General features: G+C 37.5%; 1 protein-coding gene across 4 annotated transcripts in view; it reads right to left on the bottom strand.

The window, feature by feature from the left end:
• LOC120535960 (rho guanine nucleotide exchange factor 12-like) overlaps window positions 1-23,789 on the bottom strand; it is a 158,454-nt gene that overhangs the window by 37,257 nt on the left and 97,408 nt on the right. For 2 of the 4 annotated variants that reach the window (XM_039764194.1, XM_039764197.1), the window contains exons 2-4: window positions 17,162-17,185; window positions 14,041-14,132; window positions 2,589-2,648 (exon numbers count right to left, since the gene is read on the bottom strand). In XM_039764194.1, the coding sequence (XP_039620128.1) occupies window positions 2,589-2,648; window positions 14,041-14,132; window positions 17,162-17,185 (176 nt within the window). The remainder of the gene's footprint in view (window positions 1-2,588; window positions 2,649-14,040; window positions 14,133-17,161; window positions 17,186-23,789) is intronic. The other 2 variants (XM_039764195.1, XM_039764196.1) reach the window with 1 other exon arrangement.

Below are 23,789 nucleotides of genomic sequence, written 5' to 3'. Positions count from 1 at the left end.
GGCGATATTGCAGCGTTACAACTGCAGCGAGAAAAAATATTTCAACATTCCTAAGACCTTTATACAATTAAAAGGACAGAAGCAGACTGAAAGCATCACAGAATCCATAAAACTACGATTATATAATTTTATATATATGGATATATTTGACTATCAAGAACAATTACATACTATAAATCTTTAACTAAACAATTCTTTAGTATAGCCAACAAAGTAGGTTATGCTTGAAAGTAGTTATCTTTTATATTAAAACTACATTTTTTGAGCCTTCAATCAGAGATGAAGACTCTCCGTATTTTTTGATGATTAGAGCAGATTAAAAGGTGCACCACAGCCACACCCTGATTGGTGCAAAGGCTTGTGGTTTATAAAAAAAAAAAATCTGTCATACAGTTTGCTTGTTTTCTACAATTATTGAGTCATATCTAACAGAATTAGTAGTGCCGGACCTTGGGTAATTCATCAGTGGCTTTAATAGTCTATCATTGTTTGACAAATTTGCCATTTGAAAATTAGAGGTACATGCAAAACTTAACTAGCACTACCCCAGAGTTAGTAAGGATACAATGAAAACATCTAATAACAAGGACACTACAACAGAACAGAAAACAATGAGAGTACTTGGATATGGGCATTGATTTTGTATTGTCTATCAATTTGTTGAACATTGTTTCTTGACTATCCTGCTTTTTCTAAAAATTAGTCATGCTGCGTGTTATGGCGTGAATTACAAAAAAGGTCATGCCCCGCTGTATTTCACATCATACCTCAGCTGAATACAACTTTGCAGTAAACTTGTAAACAAGCCAATACAATACGACATAACTGTCATCACTGCCATCTATAATAAAAACGAGACAAAGACCTTCTAAAGATGGTTAATTTACATACCATATCCAAAACTATTTATCTAGTTCTGTGGCTCCTAACCTCTGAAATTTTTGTGGACCATCATCATTTAAACCAATGCTGGAAACGCACTCTGTTTTTGAGAAACAATTCCTATATATAATCTCTGAACAAGGCTTTACTTAGTAACTGCTACAGCTCTCAACCCAGTTCAATTTTTTGTGCATTATTATTACTATACATATTGCTAATGGCAGAATGTTTCAAATTTCTCTTGGCATCTGTCAATATCACATTCTAGCTTCTGCTAGTACTACAGTTTAACCTTACTGGTGTATTTCTAGCTTTGACATTTCAAATATGTATTGTTAACTGTTTGCCTTGCGAGGATTCATTTGGTTTACACTGAAACATATAATAAAGAATAACTGATGCTGGGCTAGTAAACCAATCAGTAATCAACCAAAAAGACAAACATAAAAACACGTATGTACTTATTGTTTATACAGAGCATCTTCCCTCCTGTAGCAGGTGAATGATGTCCATTATGGACAAGCTTCTTGAAGCAACAAAACATACAAAGATGGCTCACATGTCCATCCAAAATCCACTAGCAGCATTTGGAGTTTTTGATGTTGGGTTTTCTAATGCAAAGTAACTGAACTAACTAAAATGAATGAAAAGAATGTTGCAGAAACCCAAGAGATTACTCTGTTGTAGATGCTTTGAGGACTTTAACTAAACCAGATGATCCCAAACCCACCTGCACAGCTGAAAACAGTATATTAAGGACAAGTACCTTGAGCGTTTCTATCAAGACTAATCGCTTTCCTGGATCATTTGGATACTTCCTCAGAAGGTTTCCAATGTATTGAATTAGCGAGAGTTTTTGAATTCGCTACAACTAGATGAAGACTGTCCACTTTATAAACACAATCAGGACCACACAATTTAAAGTTAAACATTACAAGGGAGTCTAATGTGTGCCTTGGTTGTATCCATCTATATTTCCCTATATTTTGTGGCACCAATTTGCACTAAGCACTCTAAATATGAGGGGCTTTTGTGCCAGTTATTCTTCAAAATAAAAGATTTGGAAGAAACTGTTTTTCCCATTACTCACCAAGTGGATCCATTCGTTTAAAAGATGCTTTTATTTATTTATATATATATATATCTCACATCATTACATCAATCAAGAATCTCATTTTAATTGTTTCTTTCCATTAACATTTTATTTTTTCTTGTACTTTTGTCATTTCTTCGATGCTAAGTATAATATAAAAATAAAATAGGACTTGAACATATTTATAATGATGCTCTCCACAATCATGAAATCTATCCAAAAAAGGAAAAAAAACTACCACCACCTTACTGAACCAGAAAAGAAAAGAGCATTTAAATTTAATGGAGGCTGATAACCCATACAGATGGATTTATGTCAAAGTGAACTGCATATAGTGTTGGTGGCCAAGGAGCAGATGACATGCGCACAGGAGTAATTGTGCATACACAGTATAAGAACAGGTGAAGGTGGAAAAGCACCAAACATCTACCCCATTCTGCGTACATTCTGACCACCTCCCCACTCCCCCTATCATGTTGCAAAAGGTCCTTAATAAGCAGTTAGCAGAAGCAACAAAAAGAAGGGGACATGGCAAGAAGCAAAAGAAGAAAAGAGGAAAGCAGAAATAAAAGCCACCACACCAGCCTATAGAAATGTCCAAGCAGCTGCTTACCATAAGACTCGGGTCTACTGGTGTCCGAAAAAGACTTGCTCTTCCTGGGGACGCTATCAGCTGCTCAAATACACAAGGATGATGAAAGAATAAAAACAAAAAACAAAAAAAAAAAACAAAAAACACGGAATTGTGAGAGTGGGATGAAAAAAAAGTTGTGGACATAAAACATCAAGGAATATGTGGAGAGAAAGGAAGAAAAAAAAAGGCGAACTGGCTTAAATTATGTAACACAGTCAAATATGGAGAATATGCAAGTGGCAAGCTGACCAAATCTATTAACAGATGCCACTTGACTTCAATTATGATTTGGAAGGTTATTTTCTGAGTTACTGCATTCACCATTATGTTGATTTACAGAATGGTTTCAGTGCACACTTGCCAGGCTCCACTGGACACTAACTTGCTTTGCTGCTTTCTTCTTTGACAGTGGAACCTTCATGCTTCAGTGCTCAAGCAATGGTGGGGTATGCTTTACTGCTCTCTACTCTGGCTATGGTAGATAAGTGCCACTACTAATACTTGTGCAACAGAGTCCAACTATGTTTCAATAAATTGAAACCAATACATTCAAATAGCCGTGGTTAAATGTGCAGGTAAACTGGAGCCAGGTGGCAAGTAGTATTTGCAAGAGATGAGATCAGTGCAGTAGCCAATGTTAAATAAGGGGTTGAGTTAAAATTACAGGAAGATGCAGTGGAATGCCACAAGCCAAAGTCACACTGATGTATGAGGCGTGATACTGCCTGCATATTTCAGTGAGATGGACACAGGTAAATGACAACCTAGGCACCAGTGATATCAGTCAATGCAAGGGGATATGTGGAGGTAAATTATGTGGGCACTCTGGCAAAATTGAAATCGAAGGACCAAGGACTTGATTAAACTCATCAAATGCTGCACAAGAGTGAGAAAGCTTTAGTATTATGTGAGAATTCCATGTGAAGCTCAACCGGAGGGATGTTAAGACCCATCCACAACTACAGATTCTTGTTCACACAGACACAGTTATTTTAACAGCCATTTTGATTCTGCTTTTATACTACATTTTTCTGTGTAATCAGTCACTAGGAATATAAAATACAGCAGGTCAAGCACATATACCACAGCACAGCTGCTTAAAAGAAATTCAGGAAGCACAATACACATGCTGGTTTATAATGTACCATGTCAAAATAAGGCGGCACCCACTCACAAATCCGCTGACTCTTATGATTGAACAGTGAGATAGCAACCCAATCTTCATCTGTGGCTACTACATCTACTTATATTCAGATTACAAAAGCCAAGCAGGACAAAAATGCTTTACCCAAACATCTACATGCAGTCCTGCTTACTTCAGCAAGTCATCTACACTTTGAATGTACTTTTTGTGACTAGCTACATCAGAAAAGGCTGTCGTGCAGCTCACTAAAATTAATGACAACGGTATTTATTTCAAGGTATTTATCATCATTGCCAACCAACGCTACCACATTCCTTAACTAGCCTTGATTTCTTTGGGGTTTGCAAAGACAACTCAGCAGTTACTGCATTCATTTCATATGTGCTATTACTAATTACTTTTTGAAATAAATTTATCATTTAAAGACATTTGGTAATACTATCATATTGACTTTCTTGTTGCTTGTATTATAAAGTTTAATTACCAGAAACTATTAATTCATTCAGTCATCTTCTAAATCTGTTCTTTATATTTTTCTAGGTAAGAAGCAGCAAAAGCCATTCAGCAGGTGCAGGATGGGAATCATGTATGAAGGGAAAGTATTCCATCACAGAACACACTACTTCACATACCAACAATCTCACAAGCAAACAAAGAGTCACCAATCAACATAATATGCACATATTTAAAATGAGGGAGGATAACAACAGTATCAGGAGAAAACACACAACTAGCCCTTGGAAAAAGATACAAACACCCATACATTCAAGAGCAGGCTGGGAGTTTAACTCAAGACCTGGGCAATGTGGCACTGTGCTAGTTACTGGTAGAAAAACAACTAGCAAATTAAACAGTATTTATACATTAACCAACCATGTTTCTTCACCAGGTAGTGTGGCATAACTGACTTCTTCACCAAGTTGTTGTCGTGTTGTGATCTAGTTTTGTCTTATTCATCACAAGCAAAATATGATGCCTTACAGGTACTTTTAGGAAAAAAAGCCTTACCATTCACCACACAGTAATTTAGCCAGGTGTCATGTTTCAATATTGTTTTCACCCAAAGTAAGAAATGCATTTTTTTAAAACAAATTATTTACCTCAATGACTAGAAATATAGTCATGGCTGAAATTATCAGCTCCCCTGGAATTTTCACAGAAAATGCACCATTTCTCCCAGAAAATTGTTGCAATTACAAATGTTTTGGTATACACATGTTTATTTCCTTTATGTGCATTGGAACAACACAGAAAAACAGAGAAAAAAAGCCAAATCTGACATCATGTCACACAGAACTCCAAAAATGGGCCGGACAAAATTCTCGGCACCTTTTCAAAAATGTGGGTAAATTGTTTAATTTCAAGCATATGATGCTCGTTTGAACTCACCTGTGCCAAGAAACAGGTGCTGGCAATATAGCAATCACACCTGAAGCCAGTTAAAATGGAGAAAAGTTGACTCGACCTTTTGGTTGTGTGTCTGAATATGCCACACTAAGCATGGAGAACAGAAAGAGCAGCAGAGAATTGTCTGAGGACTTCAGAACAAAAATTGTGGAACAATATCAACAATCTCAAGGCTATAAGTCCATCTCCAGAGATCTTCATGTTCCTTTGTCCACTGTGTGCAACATAATCAAGAAGTTCACAACACATGGCACTGTAGCTAATCTCCCTGGACCTGGACGGAAGAGAAAAATTGATAAAAGACTGCAACGAAGAATAGTCCAAATGGTGGATAAATGGCCCCAATCAACTTCAAAACATATTCAAGCTGTTCTGTAGACTCAGGGTGTAACAGTGTCAGCTCAACGAAATGAAATGCTATGGCAGGAGAGCCAGGAGGACCCCACTGCTGACACAGAAACATTAAAAAGCCAGACTGGAGTTTGCCAAAATGTACTTGAGGAAGCAAAAATCCTTCTGGGCGAACGTCTTATGAACAGATGAGACCAAGGTAGAGCTTTTTGGTAAAGCTCATCATTCTACTGTTTACAGAAAACGGAATGAGGCCTACGAAGAACACAGTACCTACAGTCAAACATGGTGAAGGTTCTAAGATGTTTTGGGGATGTTTTGCTGCCTCTGGCACTGGATGCCTTGTGTGTGCAAGGCATCATGAAATCTGAAGACTACCAAAAGATATTGGGGCACAATGTAGGACCCAGTGTTAGAAAGCTGGGTCTGCGTCAGAGGTCATGGGTGTTCCAGCAGGACAATGACCCCAAACATACCTCTAAAAACATCCAGAAATGGTTGAAGACAAAGCACTGAAGAGTTCTGAAGTGGCCAGCAATGAGTCCGGATCTAAATCTGATTGAACACTTATGGAGAGATCTCAAAATTGCTGTTGGGAAAAGGAGCCCTTCAAATCAGAGAGACCTTGAGCAGTTTGCAAAAGAAGAGTGGTCGGAAATTCCAGTTGAGAGGCGTAAGAAGCTGGTTGATGGTTATAGGAAGCGCTTGATTTCAGTTATTTTTTCCAAAGGGCGTGCAACCAAATATTAAGTTGAGGGTGCCAATAATTTTGTCCAGCCCGGGTTTTGAGTTGTGTGTGAAATGATGTCAGATTTGGCTTTTTTTCTCCATTTTTTTGTGTTGTTCCAATGCACATAAAGGAAATAAACGTGTATACCAAAACATTTGTAATTGCAACAATTTTCTGGGAGAAATGGTGCATTTTCTGGGAAAATTCTAGGGGTGCCGATAATTTCGGCCATGACTGCAATAGGTTTTTTCATAAAGAAATTGGGGCATTTTGCAAAATATACAAAATATTTTAGTTTGTCAGATTAGTGAAAATTAAATAAATACAAATAAAGTCTATAGATTCAGTGTCCTTTCTCTTTTTTATAAAAAATGCTAAAACACAACTAATAAGAAATGTATTGACCCAATCAAAGGAAAAAATGCTGAATACAGCAGACCCCCGTGACCCTGTAGTTAGAATATAGAGGGTTGGATAATGGATGGACACACCAGCAGAAGTCAAAATGCTTTAGACTGGCTAAAAAAAAAAATCAAAGACTCAGTAGGTCATCTAATATACAGTTAAGTCTCTTTTTTAACGTAACTCAATGTTACAATTACCACGTTTATTTTAGTAAAGACACTTTACTTCTTAAGGCCCCAGATTTCAGTGTGTAATCTATAACAGCCCACAGTCATGATAATAGAGCAATAGCAGGCACACCCTGACAGCAATGATGCAACAGAAGCAAAGCAAGCACCCAGCCAACCACCAGCACTCCATGCTGACATCAACGGAATTTAAAAGAGAGATCTACACAGAGAGCGCTATCAGTTGAACAAGCGATGGATTGAGTTTGGGGACTTGTCAAGCAAGAGAAAGATGGGGATAAACACAACAAGTGAATAGAGTGGATCAGGAAGTAAAGGCATTGAAGCAAAAGTTTCTACCGTCTGCAAGGAAAAAAAAAATTGAATATCTCCATGGTGGTAGTTTTATTTGTAATGGATCTACAGTATGCTCATTTTGTAGCAAGAATGTCTAGCATCAATCTGGCTGTTATAAGTAAATGCCTAAGTATATCGTGGACAGACACGTCCAAGTGATTTAAAACCCACTTTACTCTGATATAGTGATGATCACCTTGTATGTCACCCACTTCAACGCTATGAAACACACATTGATATTGTATTAGTTTCCAACCCTGTTTTCTTACATTATTTTGTTAGAGAACATAATTAAGCCTGTTAGGCGCCTAAATTAATTCATTAAATGTAAACAAAGAGAGATTAACTATCACTCACTGTATGCAGACATGTGATGTTGGAGGCCAGAATGCCATTTTTTTTTTAAGTTTATTCTATCTTTCTAGAAAATACCAGAAGCACTAGCACTATTGTGAGAAAAATCTGAGCAAGCCTTGGAGTACATCTGGTCCACTGACTTGTTTAATAGTAAAGGGCTACTTAAGTTGGTGGTGTTGTATTGCTCTTTGTCTTAGTAGTAGCAGATTTTTTTAGAAGCTGGCCACACAATGAAACAGTCTATTTTATAAATAAGGAGTTTATGCAGTCAGCATGCAAAGGCAGATGTGGAAGAAGAAGTGGCCAAAAAAACATAACATCAGATGAAACTGGAGGATGAATGTCATATTTAAGCAGAAGTGGGCTAAATAAATGGCTTTAACTGTCCGAGATAACTAATTTAAAACTGAACTTTCTTCTCTTTTTAATTACAGTGTTTAGCAACAGCATTTTTTTCGTATCATTTGTGAAACTAATATCAGTAGCAAGGTCAGTAGTCTAATTTCACCAACTTTGGGGAAATGATAAATATCACATGAAAAACAAAAACTTCTAGGTTTCCTCTGAATAAAAGCAATGAAAGCAAAATACTATAATGAAATTATTTAGATGAACAACTATAGAATCTATTTTTTCTTATGACCTTAACTACTGAACCACCTTTACAACCCTTTTTATTTACAGTATATACAAAAAAACTTAACTGAAGCTTTAATTTTATCTTGCCTGAAGCAGGTCGAGTAAAAAAAAAAGATACTAAAAAAAAAGCCCTGATGATTTTCATAATATATAAGAATGTCCGATTTTTTTTTTTTTTAAACACAATTTACAAACAAAGAGGCAGCAAGCAGACACATCATCTTCAGATCTGACTGATTTATTTAAAAAGGTGAAAAAGCACAGTAAATACCTCATATTGTGAATTATTATTAGCCTGCAATTATGTTTTAAAGATAGCAAATTCCATATAAGCTTATCTCTGGCTCAATTGCTCTCTAACGTAACATTCATTATCATAAGAAGATTGCAGAAAAGAATGTTCAGACAAACTTATAATTTGCAATACAGTTATAATAATAGCAACAACAATGTAGTAACAGGTTGCTGTAAAAATGTATTTTCCCTCTTGCTAATATCCACTGCTTTTGCAGGTTTTACACATTTAATGGCCTCAGACCTTCAAACAAAGTGCATTACTAAAGAAAGGAATCCTCAGTGAACACACAATACAGTTTTTAAATAATTTCCCTCTTCAAAGAACAAGGGTATCCAACACCCCCGTTAATTATCTGGAAAAACTAATAGCCCCCATAGTTTCAGTACTTGGTTGCAGCACCTTATCAGCAATAATCATAAACAAATACCTCCTATAATTTGATGTCACACATCACTCTTCAGGAATTCAAATCTACTCTTCTTTGAAGAGCTGCTGTAAATTCAGACATATACCAGTATACTGTATCTGTAAACATGAACTGCTTGTTTCAGGCCCCGCCACAGCATCTCAAGTCAGGACTAGGCCACTGAAAATCTTTTTAATTATTCAACTGCTTCCTTTTTGTGTTTCGGGTCATTGTCCTGCTGCATTAACCAATTACACCGCAGCTTCAGGTCATAGAAAGAGGACAGGATGTTCTCCTTAAGAATATTCTAGTAAAGTGCAGAGTTCCTTAAATAATGTAAAGTCTTCCAGATCCTGAAGTAGCAAAGCATCCTCACACCACCACCCTCATGCTATACTCTAATTTGTGATGTTCTTGCAGTTGAATGCTGCATTAGCTTCACAATAGACATATGGCATCTGCTTCATTGACAGTGCTCTTGTTGACTCGTCTGTCCATAGAACTTCATTCCAAAAGGCTCGAGGATAATCACGGTGTTTCTTTGCAAATATGAGACTAGCACTGATGCTACTCTTTTGACAGCAGGGCTTTCCATCTTGCTATTCTCTCATGAATCCCTTTCAACTCTTTATCCATCCATCGTCAAACCCGCTGAATCCGAATAGGGTCACGGGGGTCTGTTGGAGCCAATCCCAGCCAACACAGGGCACAAGGCAGGATCCATTCCTGGGCAGGGTGCCAACCCACTGCAGTCAACTCTTTATTGTCCCCCTTTTTATTTTTTTTATCAGTGTCATGAACGATAATTTTAACGGAGGCCTCAGAGGCAGATCTTTGAACATTTTTCGGGGATCAACTGTGACTTCTTGAATGGGTTGCCACTGTGCCTGTGGGGCAAATTTTTCAGGCTGGCATTTCCTAGGAAGACTCACTACTGTTCAAAATGTTTTAGAATTGAAGATAATGGCACTTTCTCTGGTACACTCAAGTCCCAAAGCCTTAGAAATGGCTTTACAACCCCTTATTGACTGGGAAAATTTAAAACTTTTTCCCTCATCTCTTCTGCAATTCCCGCTGATAGTGGTATATTTTTCGTCCAGAAACATTGTGGGGATTACTTCAGTCTCATGGTAAGAGTCAATATATGCTAAGGTTTAACTAAATTCAAAAGGGCTGGTTGCAATCAGCTCAAGCTATGTTCAGTGAACTCAACTGAGCCAAATTATCAGTATACTTTGGGTCAGGCGTTTAAGTGAGTTACTTAGGTGCAATTATCTTTTCTCACAGGAAATGCAGGTGTTGGAGAATATATTAAAATAATAAAGAAGCAATTTAAGAACAGTGTTACCGATGCTTCCTTAAGTTTTCTTTATCTCATATTAAATCAACATATTATATTTAAATATTTTAAATATTTATTTTGACAAATATAAACACATTTGACAACACTGTAGAAGTTGCAAAATGCTTAGGATGTGTTAGGCTACAAGAAACAAATTAAATTACATTTTAATCAACTTTTATTAAGTGCTAGAGAAGGCTGAGATGCAGTTGTGTGAACTGTACAAATAATCTATAGTAGGATTGTTAATATTACTATGCAAAAATTTTACATAATAAATTCTGTAAATACAGTAGTTCACACTATCATTTTCCTCATATGGCTTTTCACTGCATAATCAGTTAAATTTAACAAGGCACACCTAGGTGGATGAACATATGGCTATCATCAGTTCTTACACTGAATGACATTAGCTTATTTATTAGAACACTTCCTATTGTAAAGTGGTCTTGGTAAAGAAATGAAGAAATGATAGAAATAAAATTTTAGAACAATACCTTTATGATTATTCACTTACATCATAAGAAAATATTCACTGTGAATATGAGGAAATACAATAAATAAAACAGCAAAAGGAAATGTGGAACACTACAGATACTACTTTACCATATTCAATAGCTACAAAGAATGAAGAAGTGAAATGAACTGGTCAGTGATCAGAATTAGCTGCTATTCCCTTCTCAATGCATAACTGGACAATCCAATCTGTTAATAAGCCTTCAGTTGTTTACCCATTTAAGCCAAAAGCCTGTGTGGATCTGCAATGCCATAATTTTAAAAAGTGTGCAAAGTCTAGTAGTATTATGTTTACCAGTATAGGATTAAACAAAACAGTTGCTAAACAAATAGCAGAGAGTGCCTCCTAATCCCCCCATCTCACAAATGCTTCATTCTCAGATCCCATATAACACATGCACCTTGCTACTCTGTCGCACAATCATTCGCCTCCCTTGTACACTGCACTACATAAATCAAGAAAAAGATTGGTTTGGGCCCCTTGATGATCCCATCTTAATTTAATACAAACATTAAAAAAAATCCCTTGGAGCATGGATTCTGCTCAGAAACAACTAAACATAAAGGTTCTTGAAAACTACCATTTACTTGCAGTATCGAAATTAACGAAATGCTGGTACCGTACCATTTTACAAATTGAGGTTTTCAGTACTGGAATACCATACAACCCTAGTCTGAAATTCGCTGGAATCAAAGTGTATTAAAACAAAACACTTTTAACAGAGGGGATAGCTTAAAGCAAAGTTAAAACACAATCAGATGCATAATTTCAATGTGGTTTTAAAGGCTATGTTAGGCTAGGAATGGAAGAAAGTATCAGTATATGCTATACCCAGCCAACCTTATACTGAAATCTATTCAAGTATGCCTGAGGTTCTGAGATATCATTTTTCAAAAAAGTTGAAAGAAACTAAATTCTGAAATCCCAGAGTGCTGAGGTGGTCTACCATATGAACAGAAGAAAGCAAGCTGCCTAACTGCAGGCTGAAGATGAAGACAGAAAGGTTAACATTGTTAACATTGAAATGAATGACAGCTGCGAGGTCTGTATGTATGTAATCAAAATCTGTAAATATACTGTAAAGGAAAATGAAAGAAGATTAAAACTATCAGAACCATCCTTAGAGTATTTCAGAAACAATGGTTCTCAAAAGATGTTTAGTTAAGCAGCTGTCACAGCTTTCAAACACTGTTCTAGTTGCTGTTAAAACAATTACTTTTTTCAATCCAAAAATGAGTTTAAAAGACTAAGACCACAGGTCAAATCATTCACACAATTATGAACATGCCAGTTCTGCAATCCAAAATATTTATAGTTAGCCAACAAAAGAAAATCTCCTCAAAATCTGTCAGCTGACATCTAAGTATAATTGGTACCCTACTAAATAGCAGCTTGTGGGAAATAGAAGGGGGGACAGTGCTCAAGCACAAGAACTGGAAATTCTAACCTTGAATTCTTGGTTTAATTATCACTCAGTGGATGACACTACATGACTTTTAATTAGGACCTATGTGGAGTTCTTCGATCGTTATAGCAAGGATGCAAATGAAACATTACACTGATTCCCAGCAACAGTATTTTCTTCTTCTCCAATAAATTAAGATTGTGGAAAACAAAAGAACCACTAGATAAGAATGATGAAAATGTAAACTGTCTGAAATAAGGACCTATTTCCAGCTTTTATTTATTTTTTTAAATACGGTTTCTTCATGTAACTACTAACTTTATTTCCCAGATGTGGTTAGGTAAGCTTTGGTTTGAACACCTGTTGCTTACAACATGCATGCAAATGTTTTGGTATACCCAAACTTATTTTTTGTTCTCACATTTACTGTATTCCCTGCAAAGGTAGGGACGATTTAAAGGTTTGATTATCCATTTACTTTGAATACTCTTTTTTCTTAGCTTTAGAAACATTTTTTTTTTTACAAATGGTTAACATTATTGCAAAATCACTATTAAATATACTATAAAAAAATTTTTTTACAACAATGCCAGTTCTGGAAATTAAAGCTTTTCTAAATATTTGCAGTGAAAATCATGCAAAGTTTTAGCTCATCTTCCAGGGGAGAATAATAGGCACAAAAAACTGCCACTGCATATACCATCTTTCTCCTAAACCATACCTCTTCCTGTCTCTGATGTTGACCCTACCTGATGCTTGGTTTGGCAAGTACTTACAATTGAATACAACTTGCACAACATCTGCATCTATGTACCTTGTTGGTTTCTTGGTATTTTTGATGATCTGAGCCCACAGCAATCTAGATTACGGTCAAGGACTGTAAATTATTATGTATTTCACTTACTGTTTGCAGCACATTACAGTGTACTGTGGGTCTGGGTCCTGAATGTACTGTGTACTTCTAACACCTTTTTTAGCGCCTTTCTGATTAGTCTGAATTGATTTTCTTGGACAAGCAAGGATAATAATCGTGATGATAAACTGAAGAACAACAAATGTCATATTTGTAGAGTTTAAAAAAAAACAGCCAGATGCATAGTTTGACAGGGTCTAAGTTCGATATCTGGCAAAATGACGCAGTTGGCTGTCAGTTTCAATGACAATAGATTGCACTTTGAACTCTTACATCAACAGTAGTACTGTTTTGCACATATTACAACTGCAAGCCTGTTCTCTCTGGGGAAGACAACCATTTTTTTATAACAAGATGCTAATCCTTGAAACAGATGGAAAACAGCAACCTATCTGGCCTCACAAATGGCTCTGAATTTGTTCACAGAGAATTCTAGCAAATCATTTTAATTGCATGCTTATTTCTACAAAGTCAAAAGCAAAACAACAGAAACAGATGAGGAGGCCTCTGGGCAAAGAGAGATGCACTTGCGGGCGGAATGAATTGAAGACTCAAAAGAGTTATTTTCCCAGGACAATCTTAATTCTTCAAGCCCCTGAGATGTGTTGGTCTCTCATTCAATCTTCATAAATTGTCTGCTGATTGGTGGGTGAGGGAGAACAAACTTAAAGGGAAAGGTGTGCCCTCATCTACTGCACTAAATGATTACAGAAAGTTGACACCCTACTCATGTATCTACGAAGCAGGTAAATAAAACTTCTTTGTTGATATAATTTTAATAAAGCATTACATATGCACTCCCCATCTGCCTGAAAAATTTACAGCACATCTGATTAGCTCCGGCCAAAACCTGATACCGCTCTCTGGGCTTCTAACATTATGAAGATATTATGCTGCCCCATCACATAGACTTGAAAAGTGAGGAGAGTTTTTTTTTTGGGGGGGACTTCAAGGAAAGAAATTGGCAATTAACAGTCTACATCTTTAACTCACCTGTAGGGTCAAATTCCTGGGTTACCACAGTGGCTTTGTCACTTTTATATTTCTTGTCTGGAGGAGGGTCTTTGCTGAGAATGCTACCGTGCCTGAAAAAACAGAAAAGGTTAACCAGGTGCAAAGACAAAATAGGCAGGCCAATACTCCCCTGACATTTCCACACACTTGCTGAGCATTTTTTAAATGATCATCAGAGACATACGACAACTGTGTGAATCCACTGATGTACCATTTTGAGGACTATTAGCAGTTTTCATACATACAGTGAGTACGGAAAGTATTCAGACCCCCTTCAATTTTTCACTCTGTTATATTGCAGCCATTTGCTAAAATCATTTAAATTAATTATTTCCCTCATTAATGTACACACAGCACCCCATATTGACAGACAAAAAAAAGAATTTTTGAAATTGTTGCAGATTTATTAAAAAAGAAAAACTGAAATATCACATGGTCCTAAGGTATTCAGACCCTTCACTCAGTATTTAGTAGAAGCACCCTTTTGAGCTAATACAGCCATGAGTCTTCTTGGGAAAGATGCAACAAGTTTTTCACACCTGGATTTGGGGATCCTCTGCCACTCCTCCTTGCAGATCCTCTCCAGTTCTGTCAGGTTGGATGGTAAACGTTGGTGGACAGCCATTTTTAGGTCTCTCCAGAGATGCTCAATTGGGTTTAAGTCAGGGCTCTGGCTGGGCCATTCAAGAACAGTCACAGAGTTGTTGTGAAGCCACTCCGTTATTTTAGCTGTGTGCTTAGGGTCATTGTCTTGTTGGAAGGTAAACCTTCGGCCCAGTCTGAAGTCCTTAGCACTCTGGAGAAGGTTTTTGTTCAGGATATCCCTGTACTTGGCCACATTCATCTTTCCCTCGATTGCAACCAGTCGTCCTGTCCCTGCAGCTAAAAAACACCCCCACAGCATGATGCTGCCACCGCCATGCTTCACTGTGGGGACTGTATTGGACAAGTGATAAGCAGTGCCTGGTTGTCTCCACACATACCGCTTAGAATTAAGGCCAAAAAGTTCTATCTTGGTCTCATCAGACCAGAGAATCTTCAGGTGTCTTTTAGCAAACTCCATCCGGGCTGTCATGTGTCTTGCACTGAGGAGAGGCTTCCGACAGGCCACTCTGCCATAAAGCCCTGACTGGTGCAGGGCTGCAGTGATGGTCGACTTTCTACAACTTTCTCCCATCTCCTGACTGCATCTCTGGAGCTCAGCCAAAGTGATCTTTGGGTTCTTCTTTACCTCTCTCACCAAGGCTCTTCTCCCCCAGTAGCTCAGCTTGGCTGGACGGCCAGCTCTAGGAAGGGTTCTGGTCGTCCCAAATGTCTTCCATTTAAGGATTATGGAGGCCACTGTGCTCTTGGGAACCTCAAGTGCAGCAGAAATTTTTTTGTAACCTTGGCCAGATCTGTGCCTTGCCACAATTCTGTCTCTGAGCTCTTCAGGCAGTTCCTTTGACCTCATGATTCTCATTTGCTGTGACATGCATTGTGAGCTGTAAGGTCTTATATAGACAGGTGTGTGGCTTTCCTAATCAAGTCCAATCAGTATAATCAAACACAGCTGGACTCAAATGAAGGTGATCTCAAGAATGATCAGAAGAAATGGAAAGCATTTCTTAAATAGAGTTAAATATATGAGTGTCACAGCAAAGGGTCTGAATACTTCGGACCATGTGATATTTCAGTTTTTCGTTTTTAATAAATCTGCAATAATTTCAAAAATTATTTTTTTTTTGTCTGTCAATATGGGGTGCTGTGTGTACATTAATGAGGAAAAAAATTTATTTAAATGATTTTAGCAAATGGCTGCAATATAACAAATAGTGAAAAATTGAAGGGAGTTTGAATACTTTCCGTACCCACTGTAAATGTCTAGAATCAAGACACATCTAAAAAGGCATCAATGAAAATGTAATTAGTTTTTGTTATATACTGTGTCTTTATTACAATAAAGATCCACTTAAATAGAAGTTAAAATGTAATATTTCAAACATTTTAGTCAGAGCCTTTAATCTCCAATGTTGTTCTAAATCAAAAATACATTATTTCAGCTTTCCTAATATATAGCATCTTTATTTTCTATTCTGGGATGCAACAATGGAAATGCATTATTTCATGCAGTCCTTTTTATCTCTAATTAGATCAACCAAAATTTTGAAAAAAGTATAATTTTGTCACTTATTTTACTGTATACAGTATATCCCTTTTTTCCTTCAAACATATTCCCTACAATACTACTTTAAAGTTGGCATCTCCCTTTTTAATATACCTCAATGTCTTTCACAAAGAGATTGACGTAAGCACCAACCAAGTGTTAATAAATTATTCTATATTTTGCTTACCGTCTATACCAAAGAAAAAACACCACCCGTCCAACTACAAAGGCACTTCAATCTTGACCTTACAATGTGATGACTGATGTTAAATCAAGGTGTAATTACAAATCAAGCCTTCTTCATCCAAAAAAAAAAAAAACTACTACGAAGAATTAATGACAGATTAAGCTATTACAAAGTCATAGTGCATGCAGGAATTGTCTGCAGGAAACAATATTACATGGCACATTAAACACTTGCACAAACAAATAAATGTAACATCTGTAGGAATCAAGCCATCCAAACAAATCTCCCAAGGGGTCCACATCAGTTTCTGCTTAACTCATTGATTTTGTCCCATTTCATAACATGACAATGACTCAGCAAGAAAAGTTCTTTAATTTTCAATGAGTTTACTGTTGGCATTAATTGCCAAAAATGCATAGGTGATAAGGGAACAGACTAACTGAGCTGGCATGACATCGGTTCACTAGTGACAGAAGACCCTGAGATTCATACAATGCTATTTAAAAAGGTGATTACGGGTGGGGTGTGTTTGGGCTTCCCACTGCTTAATCACCAGCACTCACCAACAAAAGTACTAGAGTGCAACCAAATATCACAACAGACCGACCACTAGACATCATTCTAAACAAAACATGCATTTCACTAATAATCAGAAGCTGCTCCAGGAATGTATTTTAGGAAAGAACAAAGAATGACAGAGTTTTGCATGTTTGTTTAAGGAACTTCATCAAATGTCCCCCAAAACAGCATTAAACACAAACTCTTACCTGGTTGGTTTTCTGATGGGAAACCTGCAATGAAAGAGAAAGCAAATGAGTAACATAAAAACATTACATTTACTTATTTGACTGACACCTTTATCTGAGGCGACTTGCAACATTTATGATACAATTGGTTACATTTCTTTTTTGTTTTTTTAATTGTAGCACAGGTAGGTCAAGCGACTGGCTCATAGTCACATAGTGTCAGTAGCGGGATTTGAATCAATAACCTCAAGGTTTGAAGTGCAAAGGCTTAACCACTACACCATACTGCTTGCACAAAAACAATGAACAGAGGCAGATTTGGCTAAACAAACGGTAACCTAGATTCAATAACCAGTCGATTGGATTTTAACTAATTTGTAATCTCCCAACAAAACCTCACATGAAGATCAGTTCACTCATCCCACACAGTCAACCTGGTGCACTGCACAGCTGCCAAATGCCAAACCAAACTGCTTGATGTAGGTATCTGTTGCTCTCCAGGGAACTCTGATGGTACAATAATATCTGCTACTCCTCTCACACTCATTTTATTTTTAAACTTATTAGTGCATGGTGCAAACAGATTACCGCATCCACCTTTATGACTCTAGAGGATCTTAACTTCACATTCTACATGGCCATCAGCTTTCTCACTTAGCAGTTTAGAGAAATATGACCAGAGGGCTGACAATCAGTTAAACTCTTCAACACAAGACCAAGCTCTTGCACTAGGCATATTGTGAACATTTAGAAAGTGCCCCTGGTACCAAAGAAACACCGCCAATTCTTCACTAATTCTAGTATAAAAGTCTCTTTTGCAGAAAACACACATCTTCAAATAGGATGGAGTGGAAGACGTCTGAAGGACATACTCCAACTAAAATATATGCTGGGTGCACCCACCAACAATACAGTGCACACCCCAACACATCATCTTGACTAGTTACAAGAAACAAAACTACAGTGGTAATTTTAACAGAGATTATATTAGGATGATTGGAAATACATTAAGCAATGCACCTGGCAGCACACCACACGTCCTTCTTACACTATTTTTGTATGCTGGTGGAACTGAGGCTTCAAAGACATGCTATTTAGCTGAAAGAACCCCTCATTCCTAGGCACTGGTGTAGTTGGACTTTAAAGACATACCCACATGACACACTTTCAGGGCCAACGCCTAATAAAACAAATCTTGGTGCCACCCATAAAATAGACGATGTGTTACTAGGCACACAACACAGTGCTCTTTAATTATATAGGATAATATTTTACATAACATAACATAACATTTGCAGCACCTGCCACAGAAAAATGTATATAGATTCCATTAAGACAAGTTGCACACAAGTTCTGTACAGAAAAGGTTCTTGGTATCCCATCATCATGCTGATTCAGAAGGTAGAACTACAGAACATGCCACAAATCACCTAATCTACCATTAACAAGGCTATTTCATTCAGAGGTAACCAGGTATGAGTTTTACAGGGAGAAGTCCCATGTGGCAGATATGTTTATTCCCTAAAGATTTTACAGCTGCCAGTTAACCTTAGAGATAGTTTGTCTGAAGAAATCAATAACCATGTGGTAGTCAGAGGTTTTCAATGGTATCAATACAGACCTTCACATGGGTACACTCAACAAGTAGAACAGAATACCAGCAACCAAACTCCATCATGCCACTATATGGGCTAAGTGCATTAAGCCTAACCAGATTCATGCTAACACTCCAGCAGCCCAAAATACCCTTCCCTTCCTGTATCATCAGCACCACATGACAACTCATGAACACTAATCCTCCCCTCCCCAGCAGACCAGTTGGGAATTTAAAAGCAAATTTCCTGTGGTCAGAACATACCACTTAATTCTGCTGGACGTCCACTATGCTAAGCACACTGGAGTGAATCCGAAGCAGCAACTAACCCATTACTCTGTGACGGCGGGACTGGGATGCCAGTGAGACACGTCTTTATAAACAAGCCCGGGACTTTGGGTCACTCAAGTTTTTGTTGTGGTTCCTTCCTCTGAACAATGGTCTACTCACACAGAACAATACTAGTCACGTCAATACTGGTGACACCCCCAGTGGATTGTGGGACAGATTCCCGGAAACTATGACGGCTGCTGGCTACGCGCCTGTTTCCTGATTGTGCGAATTTTTCAAAGCCATCCCTGGAGAGGCCAGGGGGAGGGCTAGTCGGGTGTGTGTGCAGTGAGCATTTGTGTGCAGTTAGTTAAGGAACTGGACTTGAACAGTCTGCTTTGACCTGATCATTCAGATCATGATTTCCTGGGGTTTCTCCAGCCATACAGTGTATTTGCTACTGTTGTCATACAGAGCCCCAAACACAGGGCAAGAGCTTTAGTTTCAATGCTGTTTAGAGACTGCAAGGGTGTGTGTGCATAATTCCTTACAAATTCATTCTGAAAGTGAATAATTCTTACAACCTGGAGACCACACCATTGTGCTACCTTGTCAATCTATGTTATGGTGTTGGGAATTAGCCAGCAAGACAAAAAAGACTTAAAATATATGTTTCATAACATGTAGACTGTTAATAGCTGATTTTTACAGATACCTAAAGTGTTACCCACATTTCATGGGAACTCCCACCATCAACATACAGTATCATGTGGAACTCATCTAAAGCCACAAATGCACTACAATTCATGAATCTTTTATTATCAGAAGTGAGCTGTAGATTTCTCTCACTGAAAATGAAATGTGCTTAGAAAGTAAATACATGCCAAGGCTGCTCTAGTCTGTGAACTGTGTAATGAAAGACTTGGGAACACAGATCACGTTAACTTTTATGTTGCAAAAAAACAATGCAGTGTGCTGTAACACGAATGGCAAACAGCACAAACGAAAAACAAGTCTTTATAGATGGCCTATCACTATATGATCCCAAAAATATAGAAAATGATGGTAATCTGAATAGGACCTTGTAGTGATGGAGTCCCTAGGACTTAAAGATTAATTGCTATGCAATTTTACAAAATGAAAGTCATGGAGCCTTGTAGCAAAAATATTTTCATATTTGAATGAAAATATCTAGTGAGTAAAATACAAACGTTACAATTATACATCATAACCTCCCACCAAACCTCTGAATTTATTTTGATTTAAATAAAAAAAACTGGTTACAAAAACCTTCACAACATTCAAATTTGATGTCCATTAAAACAGCTACTCAATAAATATTTGCACTGTGGCATTTTCAAAAATAAAACAGCTAATGAGTCTTACTCGAACTTTCAAGTAATAAGGAGAGAGACAGAGAGAATGGAATAGACATGGAGATAAACAGATATACCCTTCCTAAAATACTGTGTCTGGTAAAGACAAGCCGAAGATAACGCAATAACACAGACTTGAAAGAATTAGACTACCTGAAAGGAAAGCTACAATGGGTCAAGATTCCTCAAGTGATGTGCTTTTGCAATTGACACACCACTCATTTTACATCAATTCTGAAAAAACATTGTCTTTACTTTCAAGCATACTCACCCATCCTATCTGTGATTGCTTCTGAACCACCAACTTAACCCACTCTACCAGAAAAATAAGGCAATGCTCAGATATAGATCTGACAGTACGGAATCGGGTTAAATAAAGCTATGGTGCACCAAAGCCTGAGCTTCCCATGACAGAATTGGATAAACACCAACTAAGTAGGATGTTTAAAAACGGTTTTAATCCACCCTCCCCCTTTATCCCCCACAGACCCATGACTCAGCAGGGTCAGTCTACCAATCAAGCTGATAACGAGAAGGGTTAGGATGGTCTAGAGCAGTGGTTCCCAAATGCAGTTCTGGGGACCTGCTGTGGCTGAAGGTTTTTGTTCCAACCAGATTTCACAATCAGTGATAATTGATCTCATGTAATTAGCTAGTCTTTTTTCTCTTACCTTATTCTGCATTCAGAAAAACAGCAATAGGATTTCTACATTTACAAGATATTTAGAAATATTTCTGTTTTTGCTATAGATTAACATATACAGTAATATGTTATATGTTGCTATACATTAACTCTGTTTTAATGTATTCCTATTATTTCATCCTTTTTCTGTGCAGTTTGCTCCCATCATTGTGTCCCAATACTGTAATAAACAACAAGCAGAGCAGACACTCGGGCAAGCACCACCAAATGAGGAAAGGTTGCAACTACTTTGGCATCAGATCTACTGATTAATAAATAGTTGATTAAATAACCAAAAAAAACAGGAAGAACAGAGTAATACTGTTAAGTTAAAAAGAGAACACAGTACTCATATGCCTGTAACAGCTTAGTACGTTTTAAGACAAAGTTACAAAATTTACCTTTGTAATTTCTACATTGAACCTAAAACACAGAAACTTGGAAATGACAGCTCCCTTAATTAGACAGTAAATGTGTCACTAAGATAAGAAGCGCTTATGTGAGGTTAGACACCATGATTAGGTATAAAAGGAAGGCACCTGAACAAATCCATTAGTTATAGGAAGCACAGCATCCAACAGGGACAGAATAAACTACATATGTTCATTTACTGAAAATCCTCATTTAATACCCGGAGAAACAGGCCTGTGTTATGTTCAGTGATTGGTGGAACATATGTTAGCACATATACATAACTAATTAGTTTGATTCCATTCACCTTAATGATTGCACAGTGCTCAGGACAGGTGAGCCATATTCCAGTAACTTCTAGGCAGGTACAGTACTGAACATAACCTCACCCAGAAGATGTCAATCAAACTAACTGAGAATTCAAACCTCATGAGAGCATGCCAACAGATACACTCTTTTGTCTGCTTAGGAAAAGGAGCACATAGCATGTTTGGTAATCTTTTTGGCAATAACAAATTAAAAGAAATGCAGCACTTGAATATTGAAAGGGAAGGTTAACCCACCAGTTAACAAAAATAATTTGTAAAAGGTCAACGTTTCAGATCCACCTCTTCCCTCTGGTACTAGGGCTGCGGTATTCTTATAACTTGCGATCTCTGTAGTCTCTTCCAGTGCAGTGTTCTCCCTAGTGTCTTTTAGCCGGGCGCTCCGTCCAGCTAATTTAGTTGAGCGCCCAGCTGTCATCTCACATGGCAGCGATCACCACACAAAATACACTAATTTCATGATATTCCTGCTCCCTGAACATTTACAATGCAAAGATAAATACTTGATATCATTTTCGTAATGAAATGCATTAAAGCATGTACTAATTATGTGGGGTCACAGTGGCGTGGAGGTTGCACTGCTTCCTCGCAGCAAAGTGGGTCCCAGGTGTTCCCAGACTTGAGTTTGCATGTTTTTCTGGTGGGTTTACTCAGCGTGCTTTAGTTTCCTTTCAAAGTCATGTAGGATGTGGGGATTTGTGATACAAAATTGACCCTGCTAGTGGTGGGTGGGTGTGTGTGTGTGTGCTCGTATTCCCCCTGCGATGAGCAGGCGCACTGTTCAGGATTTGGTCCTGCCTCGCACATGATGCTTGCTGGGATCGGCGCAACCCTGAATGGATGGCAAGATTAAAAATGTATAACGAAGTTCTAAACACTCCGTGGTCTAAGTTTATAACTAGTTTTAATTTCACAAAGACGTTTATCGTGTGGTGATTGATTATGTGGATAAAGAAAAAGGAAGGATAGGAACAGGGGTTTTGGTACATCAGATAGAGACAGCACGCATGCAATAAAGAAAGCCCACTCAGAAGAACATCCATTGAATTCTGTGTTCTTGTCTCCGACCACCAGATCACGAACCCAACATTTACACAATATTTAAGTTAAACCTGTGCGATATCCATTCATACATCTAGTTTTTTGGAGCCTCGTCACACCTGGGAAGCTCTTACTGCGAGGGAGCAGCACTATGCCATACCACCGAGCATGTTTAATACATACTTTAATGCATTTCATCATGAAAATGATATCAAGTATTTATTTTAGCATTATTAATGTTCAGAGAGCAGGAATATCATGAAGTGAATGCATCCCTGCTGGTGCCTCCTCAGTGCAAGAGGAAGTCTGTTTGAGAAGCACGTAGTGATTAACAACTCGGTCGGGGAATACTTAACACAAAGCATTTAAAGTACTGCATGAATTTATGACGGGGTTTGAGAAAATTTAGTAAATTAAACATTAATTTTAAGATGAAGTTTAGTTTACGACTTTCTACTTTAATGACTTTTAGGAAAGCGTGTACTACAGCAAACTGGAATCGGTCAAATTGAAAGATCTGCATCTGTGTTAAATAACTTACAGAGAGATGCCTTTGTGGGACCTTTAAGATCCATGTATTGGTTGGCAAAAAATGAGTTGCCACATACAACACTGTTTGAAAAGCTGTTGGAACACTGTAAAGAAATGGGTTGTTCCTTTTTACAACATCTCAAGGTTGGTAAAAATGCACATTACACCTCTGAAAGAATAACGCAAAAGCTGCTGGATGTCTTAGCATCAGAAATAAAATCTAACATACTGAAAAATATACACAAACATTTTTTCAGTATTCTGTGTGATGAAACCATAGACATCTCAGTTGTAAAACAATTATTTACATTAAATATGTATGCCAGGTTACTAAAGAGGTCAGAATTAGTTTCGTATCAACCCCTAATATGATTGATGGCAAAGCAGAGACTATAACCAACACACTAAGTGAGACTAT

The sequence above is a fragment of the Polypterus senegalus genome, chromosome 9 (genome assembly GCF_016835505.1).
Source record: "Polypterus senegalus isolate Bchr_013 chromosome 9, ASM1683550v1, whole genome shotgun sequence".
Lineage (NCBI taxonomy): Eukaryota > Metazoa > Chordata > Cladistia > Polypteriformes > Polypteridae > Polypterus > Polypterus senegalus.
Note: the sequence above shows the minus strand (reverse complement) of the source record. Positions and strands in the feature narration are given on the sequence as shown.